The 24,572-nt window shown below is 42.5% G+C and overlaps 1 protein-coding gene across 3 annotated transcripts in view; it reads left to right on the forward strand.

Annotated features, from left to right (window-relative positions):
- Positions 1-24,572, forward strand: part of FAM53A (family with sequence similarity 53 member A) — a 117,166-nt gene that overhangs the window by 69,949 nt on the left and 22,645 nt on the right. For all 3 annotated transcript variants that reach the window (XM_089692275.1, XM_089692276.1, XM_089692277.1), the window contains one exon: positions 433-1,238. In XM_089692275.1, the coding sequence (XP_089548401.1) occupies positions 433-1,238 (806 nt within the window). The remainder of the gene's footprint in view (positions 1-432; positions 1,239-24,572) is intronic.

A 24,572-nucleotide genomic window follows, 5' to 3' on the forward strand; every position in this document is an offset into this window, starting at 1 on the left:
AGAACACCTATTTTTCAGCTACTATGTACAGATCAATAAATGCAACATGAAGGCAAAAACACAATATTGATCCAGCTATCGTTATAATACCAGAATACGTTAGCCGTAAAATAATTGAATTATATTGTTTAAAACCGGTACACGCGGCTGAAGGCAGAGTGTTATTTACATGCTCCTGAGAATTCCCCTTTGTAAAAGTCTGTGCTATTTGAGTGGAAGCGAGTGGAGTTATCCGTCTACACGGCAGTTTCTCAGCACTAAAAATAAACCCAGCCTCTTCTGATATGACTCTGCCAGAACCTAGGTGTTTGGTATTGTGTGCTTCACGTATATTTAAAGAAGAATGCATATTTTAGAATGTTGTCGCTGTTCTAATATTAATCTTTTTGTTTTTGTTTTTTTTGTTTTGTTTTTCCCCTTTTTCTCTTGTAGAGGACAGTCCCTGGAAAATGATTGACAGGGCTTGTCCAATCAGGACGGAACTGAACAAGAACTCGATCTTTCCCTTTTCTGTGTGTCCCTTCAGCACTGGCACTCCAACCAACTTTTCTCTGCCGTGGCAGAATGAGCCCTCCAATCAGTCCTTATTATCAGGGTGGATAAGGGAACTCAATCTCAATGACAGCTTTGGACAGCCGCTGGCACCCCCGACGAAAAGACACTGCAGGTCACTGTCTGAGCCGGACGAACTGTCTCGTTGTCGTTCACCCTGGAAACCAGGCAATTCCAAGGTTTGGACTCCTGTTTCAAAGAGGCGATGCAACAGCGGTGGCAGTGCCACTTTACAGCGCTGTAATAGTCACGGCAGCGCCACCTTGCAGAGAAGCACAAGTGTCAGCTTGCCGCAGAACGCCCCGTCTCTTAACAACAATGTGTTCACAGTGCCTGCCTGCAACACGTCTCCTGTCCCAAGGCCCTCTTCCGCCAGCAGTGGCTTTGTGGATGGTAGCGAAGGAAGCACAACCTCCAGCATACGTTGGAACTCTGGTGGCCCTTGCGACTTCAGTCCAAGGAGACGCCTTTCTCTGTCTCAGGAGCACATCACAGAACCAGGAGATATTTTGCCTTCAGCCAACAGCACACCAACATCTACCCCAGAGTTGAGGCGACGCCAGGGCTTACTGCGGTGCCGTTCCCAGCCGTGTGTGTTAAATGAGAGGAAAGCCAGGCTAAAGCGCAGACGTGATGAGGATGTCCGGTGGAGTAGGCCATCTATAGATTTCTTTAAAATGACACGGGTAAGATTTCCTGCATGTGAGAAACCTGTATCTGTCATTGTACACTTATTGGTATGTTGCCCATTGCAACCAGATTCTCCCATTCATGCGTTTTCAAGAACATGAAAAATAGAACTGTAGGCAAAACCATTATATCATACAAAAATCAGTCTTTTGCTATAAAATGTTATGAAATTGTATATGAATTCTATATTTGTTTCCAGTTTTGTCCTGCCCAAAGAGTTTAACATACAAAAGCTCGAAGAGCTTCTCAGTGCCAGATTTTTATGGATTTACATTTAAGCCGTCAACACCCTACATTGTGAATAGTTACTGCCTGCATGTATTTAGTACACCTTCCTGGAAACTGATAATTGACTTTTTGCATAGGTTCCTTTGCTCATAAGTACAAATTAAAAAATAATTAGTAAAAATTTGGTTAGACGTTCTCCTTTAAAGTCTGTCAAGCCAGAAAACATTTGTTCTGGTTTGGGATCAAGTAGGGAAATATTAGAACTCTTGTCAGGTTTTTATTGCTCCCTAGGCCTCATTCAGAGAGATTTGCCCTGAAAATTGTTTCATCACTCAGGAAGTAAGGAAAAACCTGCAACGGAGGCACAGAAGAAAAAATTCTGATGGGTTCTAACCATTCCCTACTCTTCCAAAGAAAAATGTTTATTTCTGTCTGTGTTGTCACTTTCTATTTGGTAAAACATTAGCAGCAGGCATCCTATTAGGGTATATTGGGATATTAGGGTAAGTCTCTCTCTACAGGAGCCCCAATTAGTAAAAACCTGATAGGGAAACTAATCCTTTCTTTATTCTAACAAACATTGAAAGTTATCTGCATTATATATTTTCTCTTCACCAAAAGAGCTGTCAGAATTATGCATGGTTAGTGAGCTGTTAATTATTATTGATGTGTACATCAAAATATTTCCCGTTATCATATCGAGCAATATGTGCGTCCTGCCTGGAAATGACGTGCAATGGAAGATATGACTGCATTGTGCTTTTGCTTTTGAGTGTTTTTTCTTTCCTTTTGTCCAATTTATCTCAAGTTAAGGAGTGGTGGGAAGATGGGAAATTTTGCCATTCATAACACTTAGGAGTCAGTACTCAGGAAATGATAGCGAGGTATGTACGAACACAGAAGACGGCTTTGTCTAGAATTATTATCCAGGAATGACTAAAAAAAAATTAACCATTGTTTCATTACATGAGATGCATTAAAGTGTCGTAGCAAAGGCCAAGGTATTGTGGAAGCCAACTAAAATCAGATCAGGCTAAGGGAAGAAGTTTGAAATGTAAGTTGGACTTCAGTGTATTCTCTTTTCTTTACGGTTTTTGATCTGGGTCAGGAGAACAAAGTATTTTTGTTACTTGATCTCTCTGTAGACCTTTGTTCTCTGTATTACAGGGCATGTGTATTAGAAGCTAGCGTTCAGGAAACTATCCAATATCCATTATTTTTTTGGTCCTCAAATATACTTCACACTGATGCTTGCATCCTACTAGCGTTTTAACACTAATAGTGATGTTGGAATGGGTAAGTAGAGTAACAGTAGGGCTTACTTACCTTTCCTGGAGAAAATGCCATTTTCAACATCATCAGTGCTGCCAAAGGTAGGGCACTTGGCCCTTTGTCTGTTACATGGGAGGGTTACCAAACTGGCCAATTTTCCTTTTAGTTTGAGATCATATGATCAAGCATCTTTGCCTTCAGGAATGTACTGCACTGGAAGGAGGCTGAAGAACAGCATTTTCTCCAGGTAATGTATTTCAGTACTACTGTTACTCTGCACCGAAGAATATTAGCCTTTTGTTAACATTTGAATATATTGGAGGAATTCAAGAGGTCAATTAAACATTTCCATCCAACCAAAGGCCTTTTCATTCTTAGGGGTGCCCTGGCATATACACCTCATTCATTCTGATTGTCATCACAGCTTGTCAAAATTGCAGGAATCTGATGTTAGCAGCCATTTGGGCACCTTGATGTTTTTGTTTTCAGAAGAGATGCAATATTAGGTTTTTTTTTTTACAAGTATTCATTCTCCGCTTTTTTTCTAGGCTATATTGCCTATGATCATGAATTTATATCACCTGTCTGGAACAGGCCCCAGGTATAACAATATACATCTTCATGGCCTTTCAGAATGACATGTTCACAAGATGGAAGATAAGTGCAGTCCTCTTCTGCCAGCTGCATGTACAGTGAGATGCATGCTTAAAATAGAGATTTGTAGGAAAGTCCCTTTCTCACGCTGTGTGCCTCGCCCGACCTCTCATAACCCACCCAAATCACACAAGATCCTTTATTTTGTCCCATCTGCTGGAGGGGGAAGTTCACTCACTACACTCGTGTCTGCATATTGAAAGAGCTTAGACTTGTCTGCACTTGACTGTTTCTACATTTTTTTTTTTATGTAACTTGGCGTTGTTGACTTTGTTTAATGTTGTCTATTCTGATATGTTTTGACAACCTGTCTTAGACCTTTAGGGTATTGTTTGTTACTGTGGATGAGCAAGTTTTTTTTATTTGCCCATTCATCAGTTACTTGGTGAGGTTGTTTGTACCCAGCAATATCACCAAAGCATGTGTATGTGGTCTCGTGTTATAGTCAAATGTTATAGCACATGCACTAATAGGCCCACAAAGTCCCAGTCTTTAAAATGTTTGGGTGTCAATATATCAGTAGATGTATTCCTGAGAATGACAAGGGGAGACCTTGTCCTTAAGTGGGTTGTCAGGGCACCACCCCAATTCTTTCCCAGTAATAGCGCACTTAGTACAGAAAGATTGAGCCTACTTGCTGGAGGTTTCAAAAGGTTTGAAAATCCATGTAATAACACCTTTATGTACTAGAAGGTGCATGATTCTCCTGATGGATATGACTGGAGTATCCCAAGAGGTGCTCAAATTGCTGAATTTGTTTTTTTCATCTTTAGTGGACACCATCTTCAGAAGTTCAAACAGAGGACAGTTGTGTTGTTTAGAAGAAGATTCTTGCACTTTTGACCATTGACAAAGGTGGAAAGTTTGATGTTTAAGTGATATCCGCCAGCAGTGACCATGCTAATAGCCATGCCCCCATGATAAGCCAGCCAACATAAGGGCATCACTCTGCCCTGAATTCAAGAACCTTCCAGCGATGTTGCCACACCACTACAGAAAGCTACATTAGGTGAACTTCACTGTCAGATATTTGTGGGACTCTGCAGGTGCACTTATAATATTTTCAATGGTATGTCCATAATTCTGCATTAAAGATGGAAGCCTGAAAAAGAAATGAGTTTTGGATGGTTGTATAGCTTAATATGGCAACAGTGTACCACTGAAGCTTCAGATTTTTCACACTGCACAATATGCAAAATGTATTACCCCCCTGCAGTTCAAGAGAGCTGCTGAGATAATGTGGCAGACAAGTTACTAGGAAATACCCCAATTTTTTCACTTTGATTTTCGGGGTGTCTTTGAATTCAGTCCACTGTAGGTTGATAACTTTCATTTCCATCAAACAATAAAGAATCCTTACGTTCCTAACACATTACCCAGTCCATATCAGTATACATATCCAGCATGATATTTTCCCCATTGAGATCTGATGTGTTTTCAAAGTGTTCCTTTAACTTTTTTGAGCCGTGTATTTATGGTCCCTCTAAGTTCACAATAACTGGCAACCTAACAGTTGCCAGCTGTCCCTGATTTGGAAGACTTCTCTCCTTGAAATGTTCTTTGTATTCAATTCTGAGTTTTAGAAAAAAAAAAACCTCCAGTCTAAACGGAACTCCTGTGTTTTTTGTGCCCATGCCCATCAACTTGCTGAACAGGAAGAGTCACTATCCTTGGGTAATCCTTTATACGGGTTAGCAACACAACCAAGCAGAAATCTGACGGTTTAACTTGAAATCTGGTTATCTTCAGTTACTACTTTTTTTTTTTCTTTATCACTTTTTGCATGATCATTGCCTGTTGCAGACCAGTAATTTTCCTATCAGACACATTAATAAAATTGGCATCAAATTTGTCAGTGTGCCAACATCGGTCATTTCAGTTCCCGCCATAGGAGCGTTGGCTGTATTGCCTAAACACTCTAAAGACATCTGATGTATACGTATAATTTATTTTTGTTTAGGGAAGTGAAACCGTACATCACTACCTCAAATTATCATTTGTTCCTCTTTGGATTTTAGAGAGGCAGCATGTTCCTCTTATATGTTCACTAGTTTCCTTTGAACTTTTCAGGAATTTTTTTAAAAGGAAACTGGGATCCACAAATATTGTCTAAATATAAGAGGCATGTCTGTGTGCTTTGTGTTTTTTTTTTTTCTTTGAGATTTGTGCAGTAATTCAGTATGAATGTTGCCTTTATTCCAGAGCTTCCGGTGTTAAGACCAGCCACTGCTGCTGTCTCTCCTTGTGCAGGGTGACTGGTCTTGTCTCCGCCCCCTCCTGTAGTTTTCTGCTGTGGGTGCGCCTGCTTGGCCCCCACAGCTCTGCTCTCTGCACAGTGATGTAATCACTACTTTTACAAGGTATAACCGGATGTACAAAGTCATTGGTGCTCACAAAGTTGTGGATATGTATTTTGTGGTTATTGTAGAATATATTTAAATGAGGAACTCCAGGCACAATTCCAGCAGGAAAACATACTTGTTCGTTGGGATGACATTACTGCCATGCAGGCGTACTTCTATCCTCGGCAAATGTTAGTTTACATATGAAAGGATGTAGAGCAGGAACTATACTTTTGGCCACTCTGGATGTAGGTGTTGCGGTGCTGCAACCACATCTACACTCCTCTACTCCAAGCCATTCACAAAACCTATGACTCCGTTTTGGTGATAAACCTGGTGATTAGGTGAGGAAAACAGGCCTGTAAACCAGTCTAGGAAACCTGACGCACGAATATCCGAAGCAGCCTAGAAGCTTTGTGACTGGCCTGCAGGAGAGGGAAGTAGAGACACTGCTGTAGCTCTGGGGTCTTGGAGACCTGCAACACTTAATGCAGAGCGGCCAGAAGTATAGTTCCCACTGTACTTCCTCCAGCATACAGTTTGTGGTTTGCAGGATGTAGAAGTATGCTTGCGTTACAGCGAGCTAAACCAGAGGAACAAGAATGTTTGCCTGTTGCTTGTTTCAGTAACAGGCAGTCGGGTAAATCCAATGTGGGCAAAGAGAACCATTCCTTCTAGTAGAGTAATAAAAGGTTAGGCACTTGTAAGAGTGCTCATATTTGCAGCGGTGTTAGGAAGTTCTGATTGTCATCAGGAATGGTTTAGACACCTGGATGCCCCAGCTGTTAAATTTATTTGGTGTAGTTAATCTCTAGACAGAGTTGACTTGTATTGAGCCCGAGCACAATTGTCTACATGCCTCTACTGGCCTGTGCTCACATTGACCTGGGCCCAAGCATGGTTGTTTGTTATAGACAAAACCGATGCCCAAGTCCAGCTAAACTGTGCCAAAGGCTACCTCTTCAACCAGGCCAAGGCATAGTACATTGATCACACTAGTCAAACTGGACTTTGGGTGTCAAACATGCTGTTGCATGATCCAGATCACCTTCCTCAAGTACACCCTATGGGACAACTGTAGTTCTATACTAGGGGTCCTCAAACTACAGCCCGCGGGCCACATGTGGCCCGCCGAGCACATTCATCCAGCCTGCCGGCAGGGGACACTAAGTGCAGGGGCGAGAAGGGGGCTGCTGTCTCTTACCTGGCTCCGGTCCCAGGAGCTCAGCCTCCTCGCCGGTGATTGGGCACCAGTACTGTAGCTCAGGAAAGGCGCACACAGGCAGCCAATCACCGGTGAGGAGGCGGAGCCGAGCGGCCCTGCGAAAATCAAGGGAGGGAGGGGCCGAAGTGAAGGAAGGAGGACAGCTGACCCCACCCGGTAAGTGCCGTGCAGATGGTGCTGCTACAACCAGGTATGCTGGCTGCAGCAGCACCATGCTGGAACAGGGGTCGGCTAGTTGAGTGTCATTGCTGTCAGTGGGAGGAATAGTGCCCCATCAGTGTCCCAATGACACCAATGATGGGGCACTATTCCTCCCACTGACACTAATGATGGGGCACTATTCCTCCCACTGACACTAATGATGGGGCACTATTCCTCCCACTGAGACCAATGATGGGGCACTATCGCTCCCACTGAGACCAATGATGGGGCACTATCCCTCCCACTGACACCAATGATGGGGCACTATCCCTCCCACTGACACCAATGATGGGGCACTATTCCTCCCACTGACACCAATGATGGGGCACTATTCCTCCCACTGACACCAATGATGGGGCACTATTCCTCTCACTGACACCAATGATGGGGCACTATTCCTCCCACTGACACCAATGATGGGGCACTATTCCACCCACTGACACCAATGATGGGGCACTATTCCTCCCACTGACACCAATGATGGGGCACTATTCCTCCCACTGACACCAATGATGGGGCACTACTCCTTATTCCTCCCACTGACCCCAATGATGGGGCACGATTCTTCCCACTGACACCAATGATGGAGCACTATTCCTCCCACTGACACCAATGATGAGGCACTATGCCTCCCACTGACACCAATGATGGGACACTATTTTGCTCCATAAGAGACACTTGGGGAGAAATGTCTGTGCGTCTTATAGAGCGGCCAGCCCAGTATTCCCGCCGCCGTTGTATGTCCGCAGTCTCTGAACAAATGCGGACACAGTACAGGAGATGACCATAGTTTTTTTTTTTTTTTTTTTTTTTTTAAACTATAGTCCGGGCCTCCAACGGTCTAAGGGACAGTGAACTGGCCCCCTGTTTAAAAAGTTTGAGGACCCCTGTTCTATACAGTAAAAATGGCAGTAGATACCAACATAATCCATATTAATACTGTAGGTGTTGGTATATCTTTTTTGGCAGGTGGACTTAACCACTGTTTTGCCACAGGCCACCTTATGCCTGGCAGGCTTTGTAAAGATTCATTTTCTGACCTGTTCTGCAGTCTGATCAAATTAGGTTTTCACAAAATGAGTCATTAGCAGATTAATAACGTTTTAAACTGTACATGTTATTTTGGCATTGCCGAATCTTAACTTTCATATACATTTTTCTAGCTGGATTTTGTAAGCCTTTGCTATAATTCAGCACAATAAGACACTTAGCACTGGAAAAGGAACGCCTCCTCTGTCGCTCAAAGCTACAGCCATCTGCCAGGAACTCCTCTCCAACACAGAACATTTACTTGTTTTGCTGGTCCTAGCCTGGCGTAATATATTATGACAATGTGTAAATCAGCTTCTAGGAACTGACTACTTCTGGTTATCATGGGGGGAAAGTGTGCCTAACTATACACCCTTTTGCTTCTGCTTCTTATAGGCACAAAAAGTTCAGGCCCTGTGCCCATGGGTCAGCATATCTGCAATATAGCTGGCGTCTTCAGGTCAGAAGTAGCAATCTGTGTTTACTCTCTTTTTGTGACGCTTGTTGCTTTGGGTTCCTAGAATATAGCGAACGAGTTTAAATGTTTCCAATGACCTAGCTGGCAATACCAACTGATATGACTTCTCATGCTTTGCAGTGCAGTTGTAAAGGGCATACAATTTTGTGGCCTGCAGTTCTATTAAAAATTTTTATGTCTAAATGAAATATATAAGCACACTTGTGGTTTTTTTTTTTGTTTTTCTTGGGGTGGTAAAGGTAGCTTGGCTTACCTATTTACCTACTGCAGTAAAACTCTGCTTTGCGTAGGAAAATGTTTTTTTCACAGTTCCGCGCCACCTGTATCTTAAGTCGAAATGTCAGCCAAGGTGTGGATAGAGTTTCAGCCCTAGCAGACAAACATGGCCCTGTGAATGGGAGACCTTCATACTTTCCAGCTAATAGTTAAGCGAAGGCTCCAGCTAATTTTTTAGACAGCTGTTTGACCTTGCTGGAAAATGTGGAGTCCCACTGGGATGGCTCCCATTATCTAACAGTTTTGGCAAGATCTCAGAGCTCTCAGAATGTGTACCCGGTAATAAGGCAATTATTGCAAAGAGCAGAAAGGCTCAGCCTGATGTTTTATGTTAGGATCTGGCTTCTTTCAGTCTGGAAAGGGATCACGTTACCTTGTCCGAAAATATTCGCAACTCCTCTGCAGAGTGTGGGAACTCATATCGGGAGGTTATTCAGCGATACCTGCCGATACTGTACCAAAGGCTTTTAACCTCCTTGGCGGTATGATTCTTTCCGATTTTTTGTGCTGAAAGCGGTACCATTTTTTGCATGGAGATATGTAGTTTTTTATTGTAGGCTGTAATTTTTAGGAATAACTCACTGAAATCTGTCCGAACAAGAGTCTATTAAACATTCCGGATATGATAAAATTTGAAACACGAAATCATAAATTATAATTTAATAAATAATCATAAAAAATAATATAATAATAATAAATTTAATTCAATAATATAATCAAACCAAAAACACTGAAATTTGAAATACAGAGGCAAATTCGCACATCGCTGAGCAAAGTCGCAGAATCGGTTTCAGTGTCTGATGACGAATTTCCCCACGAATCATTATCACTCAATTCTGCAAGTGGTTCTGATTTACTATCGCTGTTCTAAAACCGCTTTTGACGTAAAGGGACGCTTTTTGGACGCCATGGACTTTTCTAAGTTTCCAGGCAGAAAGAATGTTCAAAATGCAGGCAGGGCACAGGACAAAGCAGTAAGGACAAAATATATGTGAAATGCATTGAAACAGCAATGACAGCAAAAATGACATTTTTTAAAAATTTCAAATTTGCCGCCGGTTCCGGCGCCCGTACGTCCCGACGTCACAGGGACCGGAACACAGAAGCCGGATGCCGGCATCGGCCGGAGGAGATGGCCGGGGATGCTGCAGGGGACGCATCGCGGGAGTGAAGGACAAGGTAAGTGCTTCAGGGACCCCCAGAGCAGCGCCGCATGGTAAGCCCGAGTGTAGCTCGGGGTTATCGCTTTTGGTATAGAAATTTTACCCCGAGCTACACTCGGGAATACCGCCAGGGAGGTTAAAGAAAACTTGCTCTGAGCAGACGAAGAAGCTACTTCTGAAAATAATGGTTGCCTTTTTGCTTACATCACTGAACAAGTATGCAGCAAGTGTATGGCAGGTCAGGGACTTTGAAAATGAGGTCGGTGGTGCCAATCTTTGCAGTTCTCACAGTGCTGGGCTATAGGGGCATTTATGGATAGGACAGTGTCCTTTACCCAGCGATACTGATATGTGATACTAGCTCTAGGCTGCCATAAATATAGCCTGCCAATACTATAATACAAAAGAAAATTCTCCGTGTATCTGCTTTACCGTATGCAACAGTGTGGGTGTTGCGGAATGCAGATCCTCGCCTACCTTTTTGTTAAAGAGAATTTTTGAAATTGTGTTAAAGTTAACCTAATGCTTCCAGTTCACTTCCTCTAGTCACAGATGCCTGCATTTAATTGTGAGATATGGGGCAAACTAGCATAAATGACATTGTAAAGGAAGGTCTGCTTTTATACAAAATAGTTTTGGTTTGGGGGCTCCTGAGCCAAGCTGAAGGTCGTTTTTGCAAAGTGCAACTATTTTAACCTCTCTAACTACTTAAGCAGGCCATACATTATACAGTTTTCTTTCCTGCAGCCAGGAAAGAAAATTGCTCGTTTTCCCCATCAACATAGTCAGTGTTAATGGGGGAACCCTGGCTGCAGCATTTTTTGTGTTCTACCAGTGGGAGCCTTCCCTGCTGAACCAGCCAAGAGTTGATCCATCTATGGCTGGCTTTACTGCTTTACAGGTGGGTGCTAAGTGGCGGGCACATGAAAAGCCTCTTGTGATCCTTGTCTTAATTTATATCTAAGGTCTCTGCTTCCCTGTCTTAAGGGACAAGCACCATCCTGAACTATGCCCTAACCCAGATAACAACCTACACTCCTTCCCATTCTTATGCTATGCCTCAACTTATCTGCCATGCTTCTGTCTAGTGTGAACCACCTTGGCCACTAAGACACTTTAGACAACTGGTTGGTGAGGCTTAGATGAGAAGCAATGCCTGCTTTGGACTGCAGATCCTGCTTCTCTTCTAAGGCTGCTGTGAGGTGTGCTATGTTTGACTGGATGTGACAGTTAGTGTGATTTTAGTAGCCATTCTGGAGGCCTTTTTGTGTCTACAACCAGTGTGAACCGCCTTGGCCACAAAGAACCCCTAGCAACCTCTGAAGGGTGCTCTAGGGTCCCTTAGAACCCAACCTTTGGAGGGTGCCCTAGGGTTCCACAGACCTCAGATTGTGAATTGCTATTTTAGACTGCAGGCCCGGTTTTTCTTCTGAGGCTGCTGCAAGGTGTTCTATGAAGTTAGGATGATTCCAGTAGCCATTCTGTTCGGTACATGACTGTTCTGTGTACGGATCCAGTGTGAGCCACCTTGGCCACTAAGGCTTCTCTCAACCCCTAGCAACCCCTGGAGGGGTGCCTTAGGGTCCCACAGAAACCAACCTCTGGAGGGTAGCTTAGGGTTCCACAGAACTCAACCTCTGGAGGGTACCTTGGGGTTCCACAGAACTCAGATTAGAATTTGCTGCTTTAGACTGCAGGCCCTGCTTCTCTTCTGAGGCTGCTGTGAGGTGTTCTATATATGACTGGAAGTAAAAATGAAGTTGGGATGATTCCAGTAGCCATTCTGTTCTGTACATAGGGCCTCCTTTTGTGTTCACCCATGGCATTCATTAAACTATGAAAAAGTGGGTCAGATCAGGACACTGGAAAGCAAATAAAGGTGAGTAGGTGTGGGAAAATGTCACTACAAAGGCTCAGATTTTTAATCGGCTGCATAGCACTGGGGGCACGGATAGAACAATGAGCTGGATACTTTACAAATATAGGAAGCATTTTTTTTGAACAGGAGTTACTCTTTAAAATGGATTTGGTTGAGTATTGTCGTTTCTTCCTATATCAATAAGAGAAATATTTATGAATTGCTTGTGCTAATACTGTTGCATATCAATATGTCTTCCTGTTGTGCCTAAAGATCATTTAAAGTCCACCTTTCTGACTGTTTCATGTTATACCTATTTCAAGTATTATGTGAAACATGGTCACAGTCCATAAGTCCCCTATCACCAAACTTCCCTCCTTAAGCTAGGCTCATACAACTGCGTATCAAGAAAGTGTGCAAAGTTGCGTGCTTTTTTGTCACACACAGAAACGAGCTGCCCGTTTAACAGATGTGCGACAGTGCCATTAATGGCACCCCATGCATCTGCTAATGCATACACCAAACCACATGGTGCCGCAGCGTCTTTGTAAAAGGATCAGGGACACCTTTCTGCATTTCTTGAGCATAGCTCAGCCCACTGAAATAGGCTGCCCTACACGCGACGCATGGGAATGCCCTGAAAATGCATAAACCTACAAGTGTGAACCTAGTCTAACAGAATCTGGGGATGCTGCTGGCTCATGTCAGTTTCTGAATTCACCACAGCTGTATGTAGCTCCGACCAGGGGCGGACTGACCATTTGGAAACTCGGGCACTGCCCGGGGGTCGGGGTCAGTAGGGGGCCCCATGAGATGCCCCTGGTACCTTTTTCATAGGCTTTTTTGAGTTTGGGCAAGGACACAGGGGCCCCATGATACCCTATTGCCCGGGGGCCACATGAGTTGTCAGTCCGCCCCTGGCTCCAACTGCATACCCACATTATCAATTCACAGGGTTCTTTTTAAATAGAGCGACTACAACTACCACTATGGTAGAAGGACTCGTAGATTTTGGTGGAGCACAAGTAGCACCACTGCACTTGATGAATCCTCAATCCCTATAGCCAAAGGTCTATACCTCTGTACGGACCTGGGGCTGTAAGTATAGTCTGCTGGAGCCTGTGCATTGCACCTGTGATCCTCTTATCTTTGTTGAAATGCATTGCAGGCTCCATTGCAAAAAATTATTACATGAAAAAAATGATGAATCAATGTCTGTGCAATTATTTTGCAAAAAGTGGAATATGTGTTTAAGGGATAATTGGAATTCACAGTAAAGAGATTTATCAATACTCCCTCTAGTGGCTTCCTGTATATCACACCCTATTCATCATTGCTGAACAGCTTTTTGGATCAACATTGAGAATTGGCCTGGTGGAAAGTATCTTTTCATTCTACCTTACTTGACTAGTCCATAGAAGGTGGAACAGTAAAGCACAATCTCTACCATGCAGATAAAGCTGGCCATACACTAGGAGAATTTTGTTTGAGTATTTAAGAATTTTTGTTTTCAACCACAGTGCCGTGAAAATTAGAATGAGCAGAATAGAAAACCTTTTTGAACAAACAAAAGTATAACTAGGAAAGTTATTCACTCCAAAATCAAATGGTAAAAGTAAACTTATTTGAAGAAAAATACTTTCAAACAACATTCACCAAGTGATCGGATGTACTAATTTTTTTTTTTTTTGTCTGGATGTTGTTTTGAAAATGGTCACTAGTATATGGTCAATTTTACCTCTTCACGCTGGCCGCACACGAATGTGTGGCCTCCCGGCGTCTGGGCCTAGACGCAGAGTGGCTGCACATTTTCGTTCTATTAAAAAAAAAATAATGTGCTGAGTGCGCACACCCTGCGTGCTCCCAGCACTTATGTCCGGTACTCACGGAAAGGTCTCCCCTTTCGATCACGTCACGGCGGTCGCATGATCCCTAAACCCCGCCTCCCGGCTTCTGAAACTCTTAAAGGGCCGGGAGGCGCTGGCGTGAAGGGGTTAAGCAAGAAACCCTGCACAATTATGTAAGGACTGCATATGACTGCCTCCATGGCCATGTTGAATTAAACCAGGGCTGTACAACTTGTGACCCCAGGGCCACATGTGGCCCTTGGAGCCCTTTGATGGGGCCCTCGAGGTGTGCCTTTTGGAACCAAAACTTCTGCGTTCAGGATTTTTGGCGCGTTTTCTTAAAAGTCCACACCTGCAATATATAGTAGAAGTTTCTGGCAAAGCGCCACTAACTTGTAGGAAAGCTGCAGGTGCACTGTGCCGTCCTGCGGTGAGGGTAAGCTGCAGCGCATCAGTGTGAAAGCAACCTTATAGGGAGCTCAAGACAACAAGTGCTCATTTACTTTTTTTCTACCTCACGACCAAACCAACCCACCTGGTTTAGCATGAGGAGTTGGAAAGGTAACCCTGCTCTATGCTCCAGGGGTCCCATGTGGCCTCCCTGTCTTTCTTTTTTACACTTGGGCAGTGGTGGTGGCATATACAAGAACATATCCTCTCCATTTTCCTCCTGCAACTGCTGAATGCCGGCTTCTCCTCCTCTTCCTCTAGCAGCTGCAGGAGGAAAATGTTCATTATGCTATTCAAAATAAAAAAAAATTGACATTCTTAATGATTTCATTGTGGCCCTCGACCGGTTAGCAGATCACTCCTAGATTGTAAGCTCCAAGGGCCATCCTATCCCTCTTGTATTGAACTGTATTGTCTCCTGTTATATTGTACTGCGCTGAGCAAACTGTTGGCGTTATAAATCCTGTATAATAATAATAACTTAAGTGGCCCTCGGTCTTCAAAAGGTTGAGTGCCTCAAAATTAAACCATTTATGTAGAAGCAAGTTTTAAAGATTAGCACATATTAATATTTTATTTTTATTATACAGTATTTAGCACCAAAAAGTTTGCTCAGCGCTGTACAATATAGTGGGGAACAGTACATGAGACAATACAGTAACAAAACAATATACAAGAGGTTCGAGGGCCCTGCTCTTTCGAGCTTACAATCTAGGAATTAGTCCAATAAATAGTCATTATTAGTCCAATAATTAGCCCAATAAAGAAAACACACAGCTTTTTTTTTATTTTAAATTAATACAGATCAGTATCTTTCTCCTGCCTGGATGACACTGATAATGGAAACTACAAGCCGGCTCCTCTGCAATAGAAACCTATAGAACCTGAGCTGAGCCGTAGGTCTTCTGCTCTCAGCGGTGGAGTGACTCATTTCCTCAGTGGTCAAAGTTAACTTTCAAGATGACAAAACCGTTGTGGTATCATACATATGACATGTAATCGCTGCCTTCTGTGTGAAATAACAAGTGTGACTTTCCTATCAGCTGGGCACGGTTTTGAGTAACAGATGTCCGTTGTTTAAAGGGAAGATTGAGTCTATCAGAAGAGATCAGCTTGATGTTATCAATGTGTGTGAATGTCTTAAGAGGGGGTAAAAAAGCTGTTTTTTTTTTTCCTCCCCCCCCCCATGTGTAGTCATACATGCACAGGGGGGCATCAATATTTGATCATTACATATCCAGGCTTTGCTTATCTTTGATTCATAACGGTTGCTCTTTACTTCTTTTCTCTCAATCGAAATCTGAGTTTACGGACTTGTCACCTGAAGTCACCGTCTGTTTTCAGAGCTCCACTTTGACATGTCGATAAAGTTTTCAAAAAAGAAAAATGTAAACAGTGCCTTAGGTTGTAAAAATGTAAGGCGTTGGTCCCCAACCCCAGGCAGCAATGGACATCAGCTTGGATCGGTTTACTCTGCGGCTAGTGTGAATCCATATAGTACTGATCCATTATACCCTCCCAGTAGCCAATCTACAACACAACAGAAAATGTATAGAATAGCAAGAAAGTAAAAAAAAAGTGAGACACATTAAAAATTTACTTTAAAGGTAAGAGTCACTAGAGTTAAAGAATGTATACTACAAGCACCCTGTAAAGGATATTTAATGCTTTTCTGCAGGGCAGTAGACCACATTGAAAAGCTATGGGTGCAGCTGGTACCTGATACTTCAGGTGTGCCACAAAGAATTGCCTATTCAACCTCCCTCTGTGTAATTCATACAAATCCTCATAAAAACACACCTTTTTTTCCTATGTGGTTACCTGACCTTTAACTCTCCCTGCTCACCCATTCCTTGAGTGAAGAGCAGAGCTCTCTGAACAATACCTAAAGTAAAAGTGAGGCATAGAGGAGGGGATGTATGTCCCTTATCCTTGTAGGAGCAAGACACACCAACCACTCGGTGGACCAAGCCTTCCTAGAGAAGGAGCATCGCAGCTTCCATGTTCTGACAACTCTTGGGGGGGATGTATGTCCCTTATCCTTTGTTGGAGCAAGACACACCAACCACTCAGTGGACGAAGCCTTCCTAGAGAAGGAGCATCGCAGCTTCCATGTTCTGGCAACTCTTGGGGGGGGGGGGGGGGGATGTATGTCCCTTATCCTTTGTTGGAGCAAGACACACCAACCACTCGGTGGACCAAGCCTTCCTAGAGAAGGAGCATCGCAGCTTCCATGTTCTGACAACTCTTGGGGGGATTAGCAATCTCAGTAGTGGCTAATTGGCAAGTGTTGGGCCTGCACCAAAAATGAAACACCAGGATCACTAGGTAACATCTACTTACTAAGGTATTGACATTTGGACATTCCGGGAAGGTGAAAATATTTAGGATCCTTGCATTGGAATATTTTGCAATCATTTCTCTAAAATCTTTAGTGTGTAGGCAGCAATCCATGTCTAAAGCTCTCTTTACTATGTTGCTTTCCTCAGCAGGCATTTAGTGAATTCAATAAAATAGCTGATGTTCTAGTCTGTATGGAATTCATTGATTTAAAGTAGTATTAATCCCTTTTAGTGGTTTTAAGCTTACCACATTTAGCACAGGGAAAGAAAAAAATTCCCAGTGAACTATTTCAGGTTCTTACCCCGACACTTGTAGTTGACAACTTTCAATGCTGTTGACGTCTACTTTCTCAGTGTTGCTTCCCCCGAACTTCAGGTCTTCAGGAAAGCATCAAGAGTGGACAGTGCAATCCGCCGCCATTCTGTTAGCTTGTAGGAGGAGGGAGGAGCATGGAAGTGCCGTAGCATCAGAAGTTACAGGTTTGTGTGTTGATGTACATAAAGTGTAAGGAGACTCAGCTCTAGTCCCTGTATACAAGGGTGGCTCCATAGAATGCTGCAAGAGAGTAGCCACCCTAACAAAGGAAATGTGGGGCAACTGTCATGGAACAAGCTTTAACCACTTCCAGTCCGGACACCTTTACCCCCTTCCTGTCCAGGCCAGTTTTCAGAGCCATCACACTTTGACAATTGTGTGGTCATGCAACACTGTACCCATATGAATTTTTTACCATCTTTTTGAGACAGCTAAAGCTTTATTTTGGTGGTATTTATTCACCACTGGGATTTTTATTTTTTTTGCTATGTAAATTAAAAAGTCCAAAAATTTTGAAAAGTATTTTTCTTATAAAATTGTGCAAATAGTATTTAATCATAAATCTTGGCCAAAATGTATTCCGTTTATATTTTTAGTAAAAACAAAATAATCCAAATTAGTTTATAACCAAAAATTATAATTTTTAAACATTTTTTCTTTTTACTTTTTTATTTTTTTTTTATATTTTTATTTTTTTTTTTTTTTACATACTGTCACCCTAGCAGTACAGTGTCACCATGGTGACACTGTACTACTTGTGGGGGGTGATGAAGATTTTTTGTTTTTCTTTTTACACTGATTGCTTTTACACCCATAAAGGATGTAAAAGCAATAATTTCTCCTTCTCTCTGGCTGCATTCTTGCAGCTATTGAGAACTACTGAGTGAGCTTTAATTGTTCACAGCTTGTCACATGGTACAAGGCTGTTGTGAATAGCCTTGTACCATGTGACCTCTGATCATTCAGATTTCACACGTAGTAAGCAATGATGTCACAAGTGACATCTTGCTTACTACTCTGCATGTGATCACTGATTGGCCAATCAGTGATCACATGATCGGGACCTCGTACAGAGGTCCTGTCCGACGATCGGTGTTCCACTGTGTCCGGAGGACACAGCGGGCACCGGATCGCGGTGCTGCACGCTCCCAGGGAGCGTGCACAAGCAGGGTGCGGGGAGGCAGTTTATAAATGGCCACCCGACCCTGCACTGCCACCGTCCGGCCGTTTATATACAACGGCCGGACGGGAGATGGTTAAAGTGGTAGTAAACACCACTTGGTAACTTGTACCTACAGGTAAACTTATAATAGAGATTACCTGTAGGTACAAGGAACCTCTCCTAAATGTGCACTGAGAAGATATTCACTATCTCCATCTGGTGTCAGTGAAGGGATAGTGAAGAAAAGGCAAACCCAAATACTCCTGCGCTTAGGGATTGACTCCAAATGGATGAAACCACATCATGAATTTCTTGGAATATGCACGCCTTGCTGCCCTCAAATGACCGGGGAAGTCCAAGTGTACTGAGTAGAAAAAACCAGAGGGCTCACCGGCCTAGTGCATTACCTTAAATAATGTGTTTATTGAATGATAAAAGTAATGTACTCACAAGATGACAATATAAAGGTATATCGTATAAGAACAGCTCTGTCCAATCCGCACTGCTTGTGCATCCGTAATGGGAACTCTGGGCCTCCAGCAGGCTGACGCGTTTCGAGGACTTGCCGCCTCCTCGGACAGTGAAGGAATGGCATACCTTCAGATCACTGTGCTGCTATGTCATGATCGCTGCTTCCATGCACAGGAGTCATGTATTCACAGCTTGTCCATTCAAATGGTTGGAGTCTGAACCCGGAATAAAGGCTGGGTGAAGATGGAAGTTATACCAGCAGTGACAGCGTGCTGTTGGATGGTTTGGTTTTAAGGTAAGTTTTTTGTGCTAGCATGTAATGACATTGCCTCGAAGGGGAAAGATTTATTTTTTGTCAAGACTATTACCGCTTTAACAAGTATGTAGACATGGATTGAAACAGGCTGCATACTTGGTAAGTGATTCATTCAGTTGCTAAAAAAGGCTTAAAGTAATAGTCAAGTTTTTTTGTTTTTTAATCAAAATTGCAGTGCTAAAAACACAAATAGAACCAGTGTACTTGACATATATTGCAATATAAAGTGACAAGTGATATTTAAAACGCTGATAATGAGCGTAACAAGGTGACAAAGTGTCGTCCTATGATGGATGAATAATAGTGACATAAACGCACATTGAAAAAGTATAACCGTTCATAAATAAACTAATCCTTAAAGTGTTAATATCCGATGTATGGCCAATACCGGTCACTTCTCAATGGAATTGCAAAGATATGGTGCTCGTGACTTCTTGTGGATAGAAAGAGGTGTGCTTACACTCACCGGACGCACAACCAAATTGCGCATATAAATGCTAAACAGAAGGGCACTGGTGGTCATCTAAGAACTGATAGGGATAAGGCACTTCTCAGGTACTCGTTATACCCTGGGTACGGACTCCAGACCTCTCAGTAAGAACCCTCTCAGCAAACAGGGACTGCTCCTTGGCATTAATTACACCCTCCTTCACAGCAATTCAGCAGCACTGGATATCCACCTTAAAGCAGCTCCAGGAATAAGCCACCAAAAAAAGGATAATATGGTGTAGCATTTTTATTATTAAGCCAATAGCATAACAGCTTATATAATTGCAGCTGTAGTAGGTATTCAGTCCGTTATATATAAATGAAGAGTTGTAAGCTGTAATACCATAAATATAGTAGAGATTTCAATGGAAAATAAGTACTGGGAATGACAGATTCCACTAAGCAATAATAAAAAATGTCTGCCAGCCTTACATATGGACCTGGCAGCGTGCGACATCAGTGCGGCAAGCTCCTCCCTGACGTGTTTTGTGCACTAGCACGTTGTCAAAGTTTTTGTTTTTAATAACTATGTTATACTTATCTGCTCTGTGCAGTGATTTTGCACAGAGCACCCCGATCCCTCTCTTCTCGGGTCCCCCCGCCAGCAGTCATGGCCCTCCCTCCTGTCGAGTGCCCCCAGAGCAAGAAGCATCAAAGTAGGCTCTCTCCTGAGCTGCTGCTCTGGATGTCCGTTTACACGGAGAGCCACTGTTTGGCCCACTTCGCCCCTCTCACCTCATTGGCTCACTGGCTGTGATTGACAGCAGCAGGAGCCAAAGGCTCCCAATGCTGTCTCAGCCCATCAGGAGGGGAGAGTCCCCGGAGAGCTGAGGCTCTCATGCACATCACTGGATTCATGGGGGGGGGAGGTCTGTGGGGACTGCTGCACACAGAAGGTTGTTACCTTCATGCATAGAAGCCTTTACAACCACTTTCAAAAATAAACTGAGGGCTTAATATTACTTTATGAACGGCCGAGCACCAAACATTTTGAGAAGCGGAGGTTAAGTATACCTCCATACTTCCCCAGTACAGGTTTCCTTAAAGCACTTATCTTTCAATCTGATGATTATTTTGATGTTGAAGCCATAAATTCTGTTTTCAAGCTGTCATGCAAATCTTGCACTGCATAGTCTTGTGGTGGTTGGTAACAGTAAAGTTTCCATTCAGGGTGTTTTCATACTGAACATGCACCAGCTGTGTTTCAAAAGTGTAAAAACCTTTTTGAGTTCTTCAAAAAATGATGAATCTTGCTTCTTCTGAAACATTCTTAACATATTTTCACTTGAATGCTTCTAGGCTATTTGAAGCTCACATCACCTGTTAACCAGGTAGCCATACTGTATGATGGCTTAGTAGGAAGTTCTGATGTCCTCATTGGTTATCGGCACAAATTTCAGGCTCAAGTGACTCTCGTTTTCTTCATCCCTATAGATTAGCTATCACTTTTCATGTAAATGTCCAGTCTGCCTTAAAACAGAAGTTTGCCAGTTTTCTGCAAGTTGCATGTTTGTTGAGCATTCTATCTTCTCAATTAATATTAGCTTAGCGTTCATATTACTCCACCCAAGATTTGGCAGCCATTAATGTACACAAAGGTGTCTTCTGGGTACAAAACAAAATGATCGCTAGAATCAGACTAGCCAGATTGTATGTGCCAGTTAGTCTTGATTCATCATAAAATCTGTACGTGTGAACCCTTAATGTTCCCACTAGGATCCTCAAAACCAGCTGCGTATTTCTGAAAATATCCATAACTTTCTTGCTCAAGCATTTCCCAGCCCTTTAGCATTTCCTTTGGCCATTGGAGGCACCCATCAATTTTGACAGCCATTTGGAAGACAGAGTGAGAGGAGTTGGGCAAGATAAGCTGGAATTTGGGAATCCTGGGGTGCCCTAACAATACCCAGAGAAACTGAAGCATCAGAAGATGCCTATCTGTAGACTTCTGACTGGAGATTAGTAATATTAAGGTACAGAAATGAGGCCTGCAATGAAATAAGGTGTGCAACCTGTTTAGTAAACCTGATGCAATTCACGAAAAAGCTTTTAAGAGTATCCCTATGTTGTGCTTTCATCTATTATCGAACAGTCACTCAGCCGCACAACCTGTAAACCTGGCAGGTAGTGATTACTGGGTTGTAGGTTGTTCATTTTCTTATGTTCACACAATGTAAAAATACAGACACATCCTGACAGGATGAGGCTTCTTTGCAGATTACAGCAGAGGCTTGGCTAAGTAGTTTGCTAGAAATTTCATACAAGCCGTGAAATTCTCAGGGAGGCGTCAAACCTCTTCTACCCTTAAACTTCAGTTTGATCATGAAGCAGAGCATGCAAGATAATCAACTGTGAAGATTGAATCAACTATGTACGTTGACTGGTCATATCTTACTGGCTTTTGGACTTTGATTATGGCCAGTTGGGAATGTTTAAACTTTGTTGGCATGGCTATATTCTTAGGGATTTTATTTCTGGATCTAGGTGGGCAAGACTGTCTCTACAGTGATTGTATTGTATTCTAGCGGACAAATGAGACAAACATTCTTAAGCCTAGTACACACAATCAGAAGATCGTACGAAAAATACCGCCTTCAAAGCAATTGTACAATAATCTGATAGTACACAGCTTTCGACTGAAATTATTCGAAGCACGAAAATGTTTCTCATGCGATACCAGATTGTACATTTTGTTTTCGATTAAGCAGTATTTTTGTCCAAAAATGAAATACAATACATTAAATCACTTCTGAATTTTTATTCTGTCATAGGAGAACTTGCGAAATGTTTGTATTTTTTCTATTTTGCATGCTAGTCTCCATATCGAAAATTTTACTATCATTCGCCAGATATTCTCATTGTGTGTACGGGGCTTTAGTCATGTCACCATTGGCAATTGTGATATCTGATCACATTGATAAAAGGTGAAGATGGCACTATTGTTAGACACACAGCTTATCTGAGCAGAAAGTAGGAAAGTCCCATGTACTTCAGATTTAAGATTTTGAACTCCACTTCTGCCTTCTGAATCCACTCAAATCTAAAACCTCCGTTGTGGATCACTTTAGCCTTTGAGTTGTACAACCTCTGCTATTTTGACTGCCTGCGTAAAATAAGTCAATTTTTGTTCAGACTTGGCCAATATATCTCCTGTTATGGAAGGCTGGTCACGGGTGCCAGATCCTGCTGCTGTGTATCCAATACCAGTAATTGCTTTGCAGGATGGTTGGCCTGGGCTTTCTAGTTTAGTGCCACAATTTAGTTTTATGATTCCTTTAAACCTTTTTTTTCATTCAAGAAGTTAACTTCCCCAAAAAGAGTTGCAAAACATTAATAATGAAGTCATGCATGTTTGAAGGATGTCGTTCTTGCACAACTGTCCCTAAAGCCAGTGCTATTAATTGACAGCTGCTCGATTTATATTCCACTAATTGTAAGTTGTTTAGAAAATAGTGACATCAGGATCTTTTTTTGCAATCTACTGCAAAAGTTAACCTTTATTATCATAACCAGTTAGAAAAACATTTTGCAAAGATTCAAAGGTACCTCTTTCATGAGTAACATACTTAATTCCTGAGTTTATAAAGCTCTGCTGCGTACTGTCTGCACTGCTCAATCACATCATTATTCACAAACAAACTTATGCCTGAAAGTTCAACTTTAAAAGAAATATGGGGTTTTGGAGTGGAGTGCCAGGCTGGGGAGGGGGCGGGAGAGGCTGGATCAGTGAGAGACTGACCCAGGTACCAATCTAGGCTTCTGGGTGGATTCCAACCATATGGTTGGGATCTTTTCAGAGCTTGGATCTGCTCTGTTGCATTAGCTGACAGCAGGCTTTAGCCCAATGCCAACTGAAAACAGATCACAGGAGTGCAGAACGAACTGCACTCCTATGATCCATAGAAGTAGAGCCAAAAAGCTTTGGCCATACTTCTTTAAGTGAACATGTCAGCCACTTTGAGAAGAAACAATGCATAGTCTTTTAGCTTTTCTAGCATCAGAAACAATGGAGTACTGTCCGTGATTCTTTTTAAATTTGCAGTAACATACAGTTTTTCAGGACAAGGTTTCGGGATGTTGTCGTCTTCATCAAGGTCCAAGCAGTACAATCACCTCAAGCTTTTCTAGCATAAAGCCCTATACCCCATGTCCATTTGAATTGCATCTGTGACTAGCAACAAGAATATGCTTCACTAAACATGGAAACTACAGTTAATGGAAATGGAATTCCAGTAGCACAGTGAACCTAGTTGGAGAGGCAGGCACAGTGGTGGGGTCATTCTGCTGCTCTTTAGGGAAGGCTGATTAATGTAGTTCAACAGGATCCTAGTGGGCTGCAGAGCATTTAGTCCTGTTTAAACGGTCCCAACTCTTGGGATTAGCTTCTTTGGCTTTAAACTCACTTCGGCTTAAAGAAGTCTAACCACTAAACCCTACTTCCTTCTTTTTCTGATTTACAAAACACCAGTACAGAACAAACACTCTTCACAAGAGGTTTCTATGGTAGCAGCTTTGATATCTACTATTATCTTTTTTTTTTTTCCCAGAGACATTACCTGTCTTCCCTTCAAACTGAGACAAAATTATTAAAAGGTTATATTTAAAGAAAACTTTGTTTATAATGAAAGAATGGCTTTCTTTAATAACACTTAATCAGAGCTGCCAGTTTCTGGAAAATGTTCTGAAATGTTGGCAGCTTGGCATCTCCCAGAGTTGGCCAATCTCAGAATCCTAAAATAAGAGTACATTTCCAGCCGTGGCTAAGTAATACCATAGCAGAGGTGATTGTCCTATGAATGTATGCCATCTAGCTGGTTAATGTGTGTTTGTAATCTCGATATAAGTGTTTGTTCCTCCTCAGTCTGAGTAATCTCAGAATGCGTCCAGAGTATTTTCTGGCTCTTGCTTGGCCCTCTGTGCCTCTGACCTCTGAGACATGCAGACTCCCTTGTATACCAAGAGCTTGCTATACACAAACCTCATCTTTCCTGGTAACAGCAGAGCTTGTCTTGGGTACACGGACAGGCCTAGTCTGACTTTGCACTATAAACATACCCTACACTAATAGAGCAGTGAGGCCTTGGCCTGGTTGTGTCATGGCAGAGCCTGGTGCACTGTTGATGCTTAGGAAATCTCTCTCTGTTTGGAAACCGCACACAATATCTCAAATCTGAGTCATGTGCAAGAAACCAGTTTACTTTGTACTTATTA

The sequence above is a fragment of the Staurois parvus genome, unplaced genomic scaffold (assembly GCF_062004578.1).
Source record: "Staurois parvus isolate SC_StPar_1 unplaced genomic scaffold, SC_StPar_1.0 ptg000581l, whole genome shotgun sequence".
Classification (NCBI taxonomy): Eukaryota; Metazoa; Chordata; class Amphibia; order Anura; family Ranidae; genus Staurois; species Staurois parvus.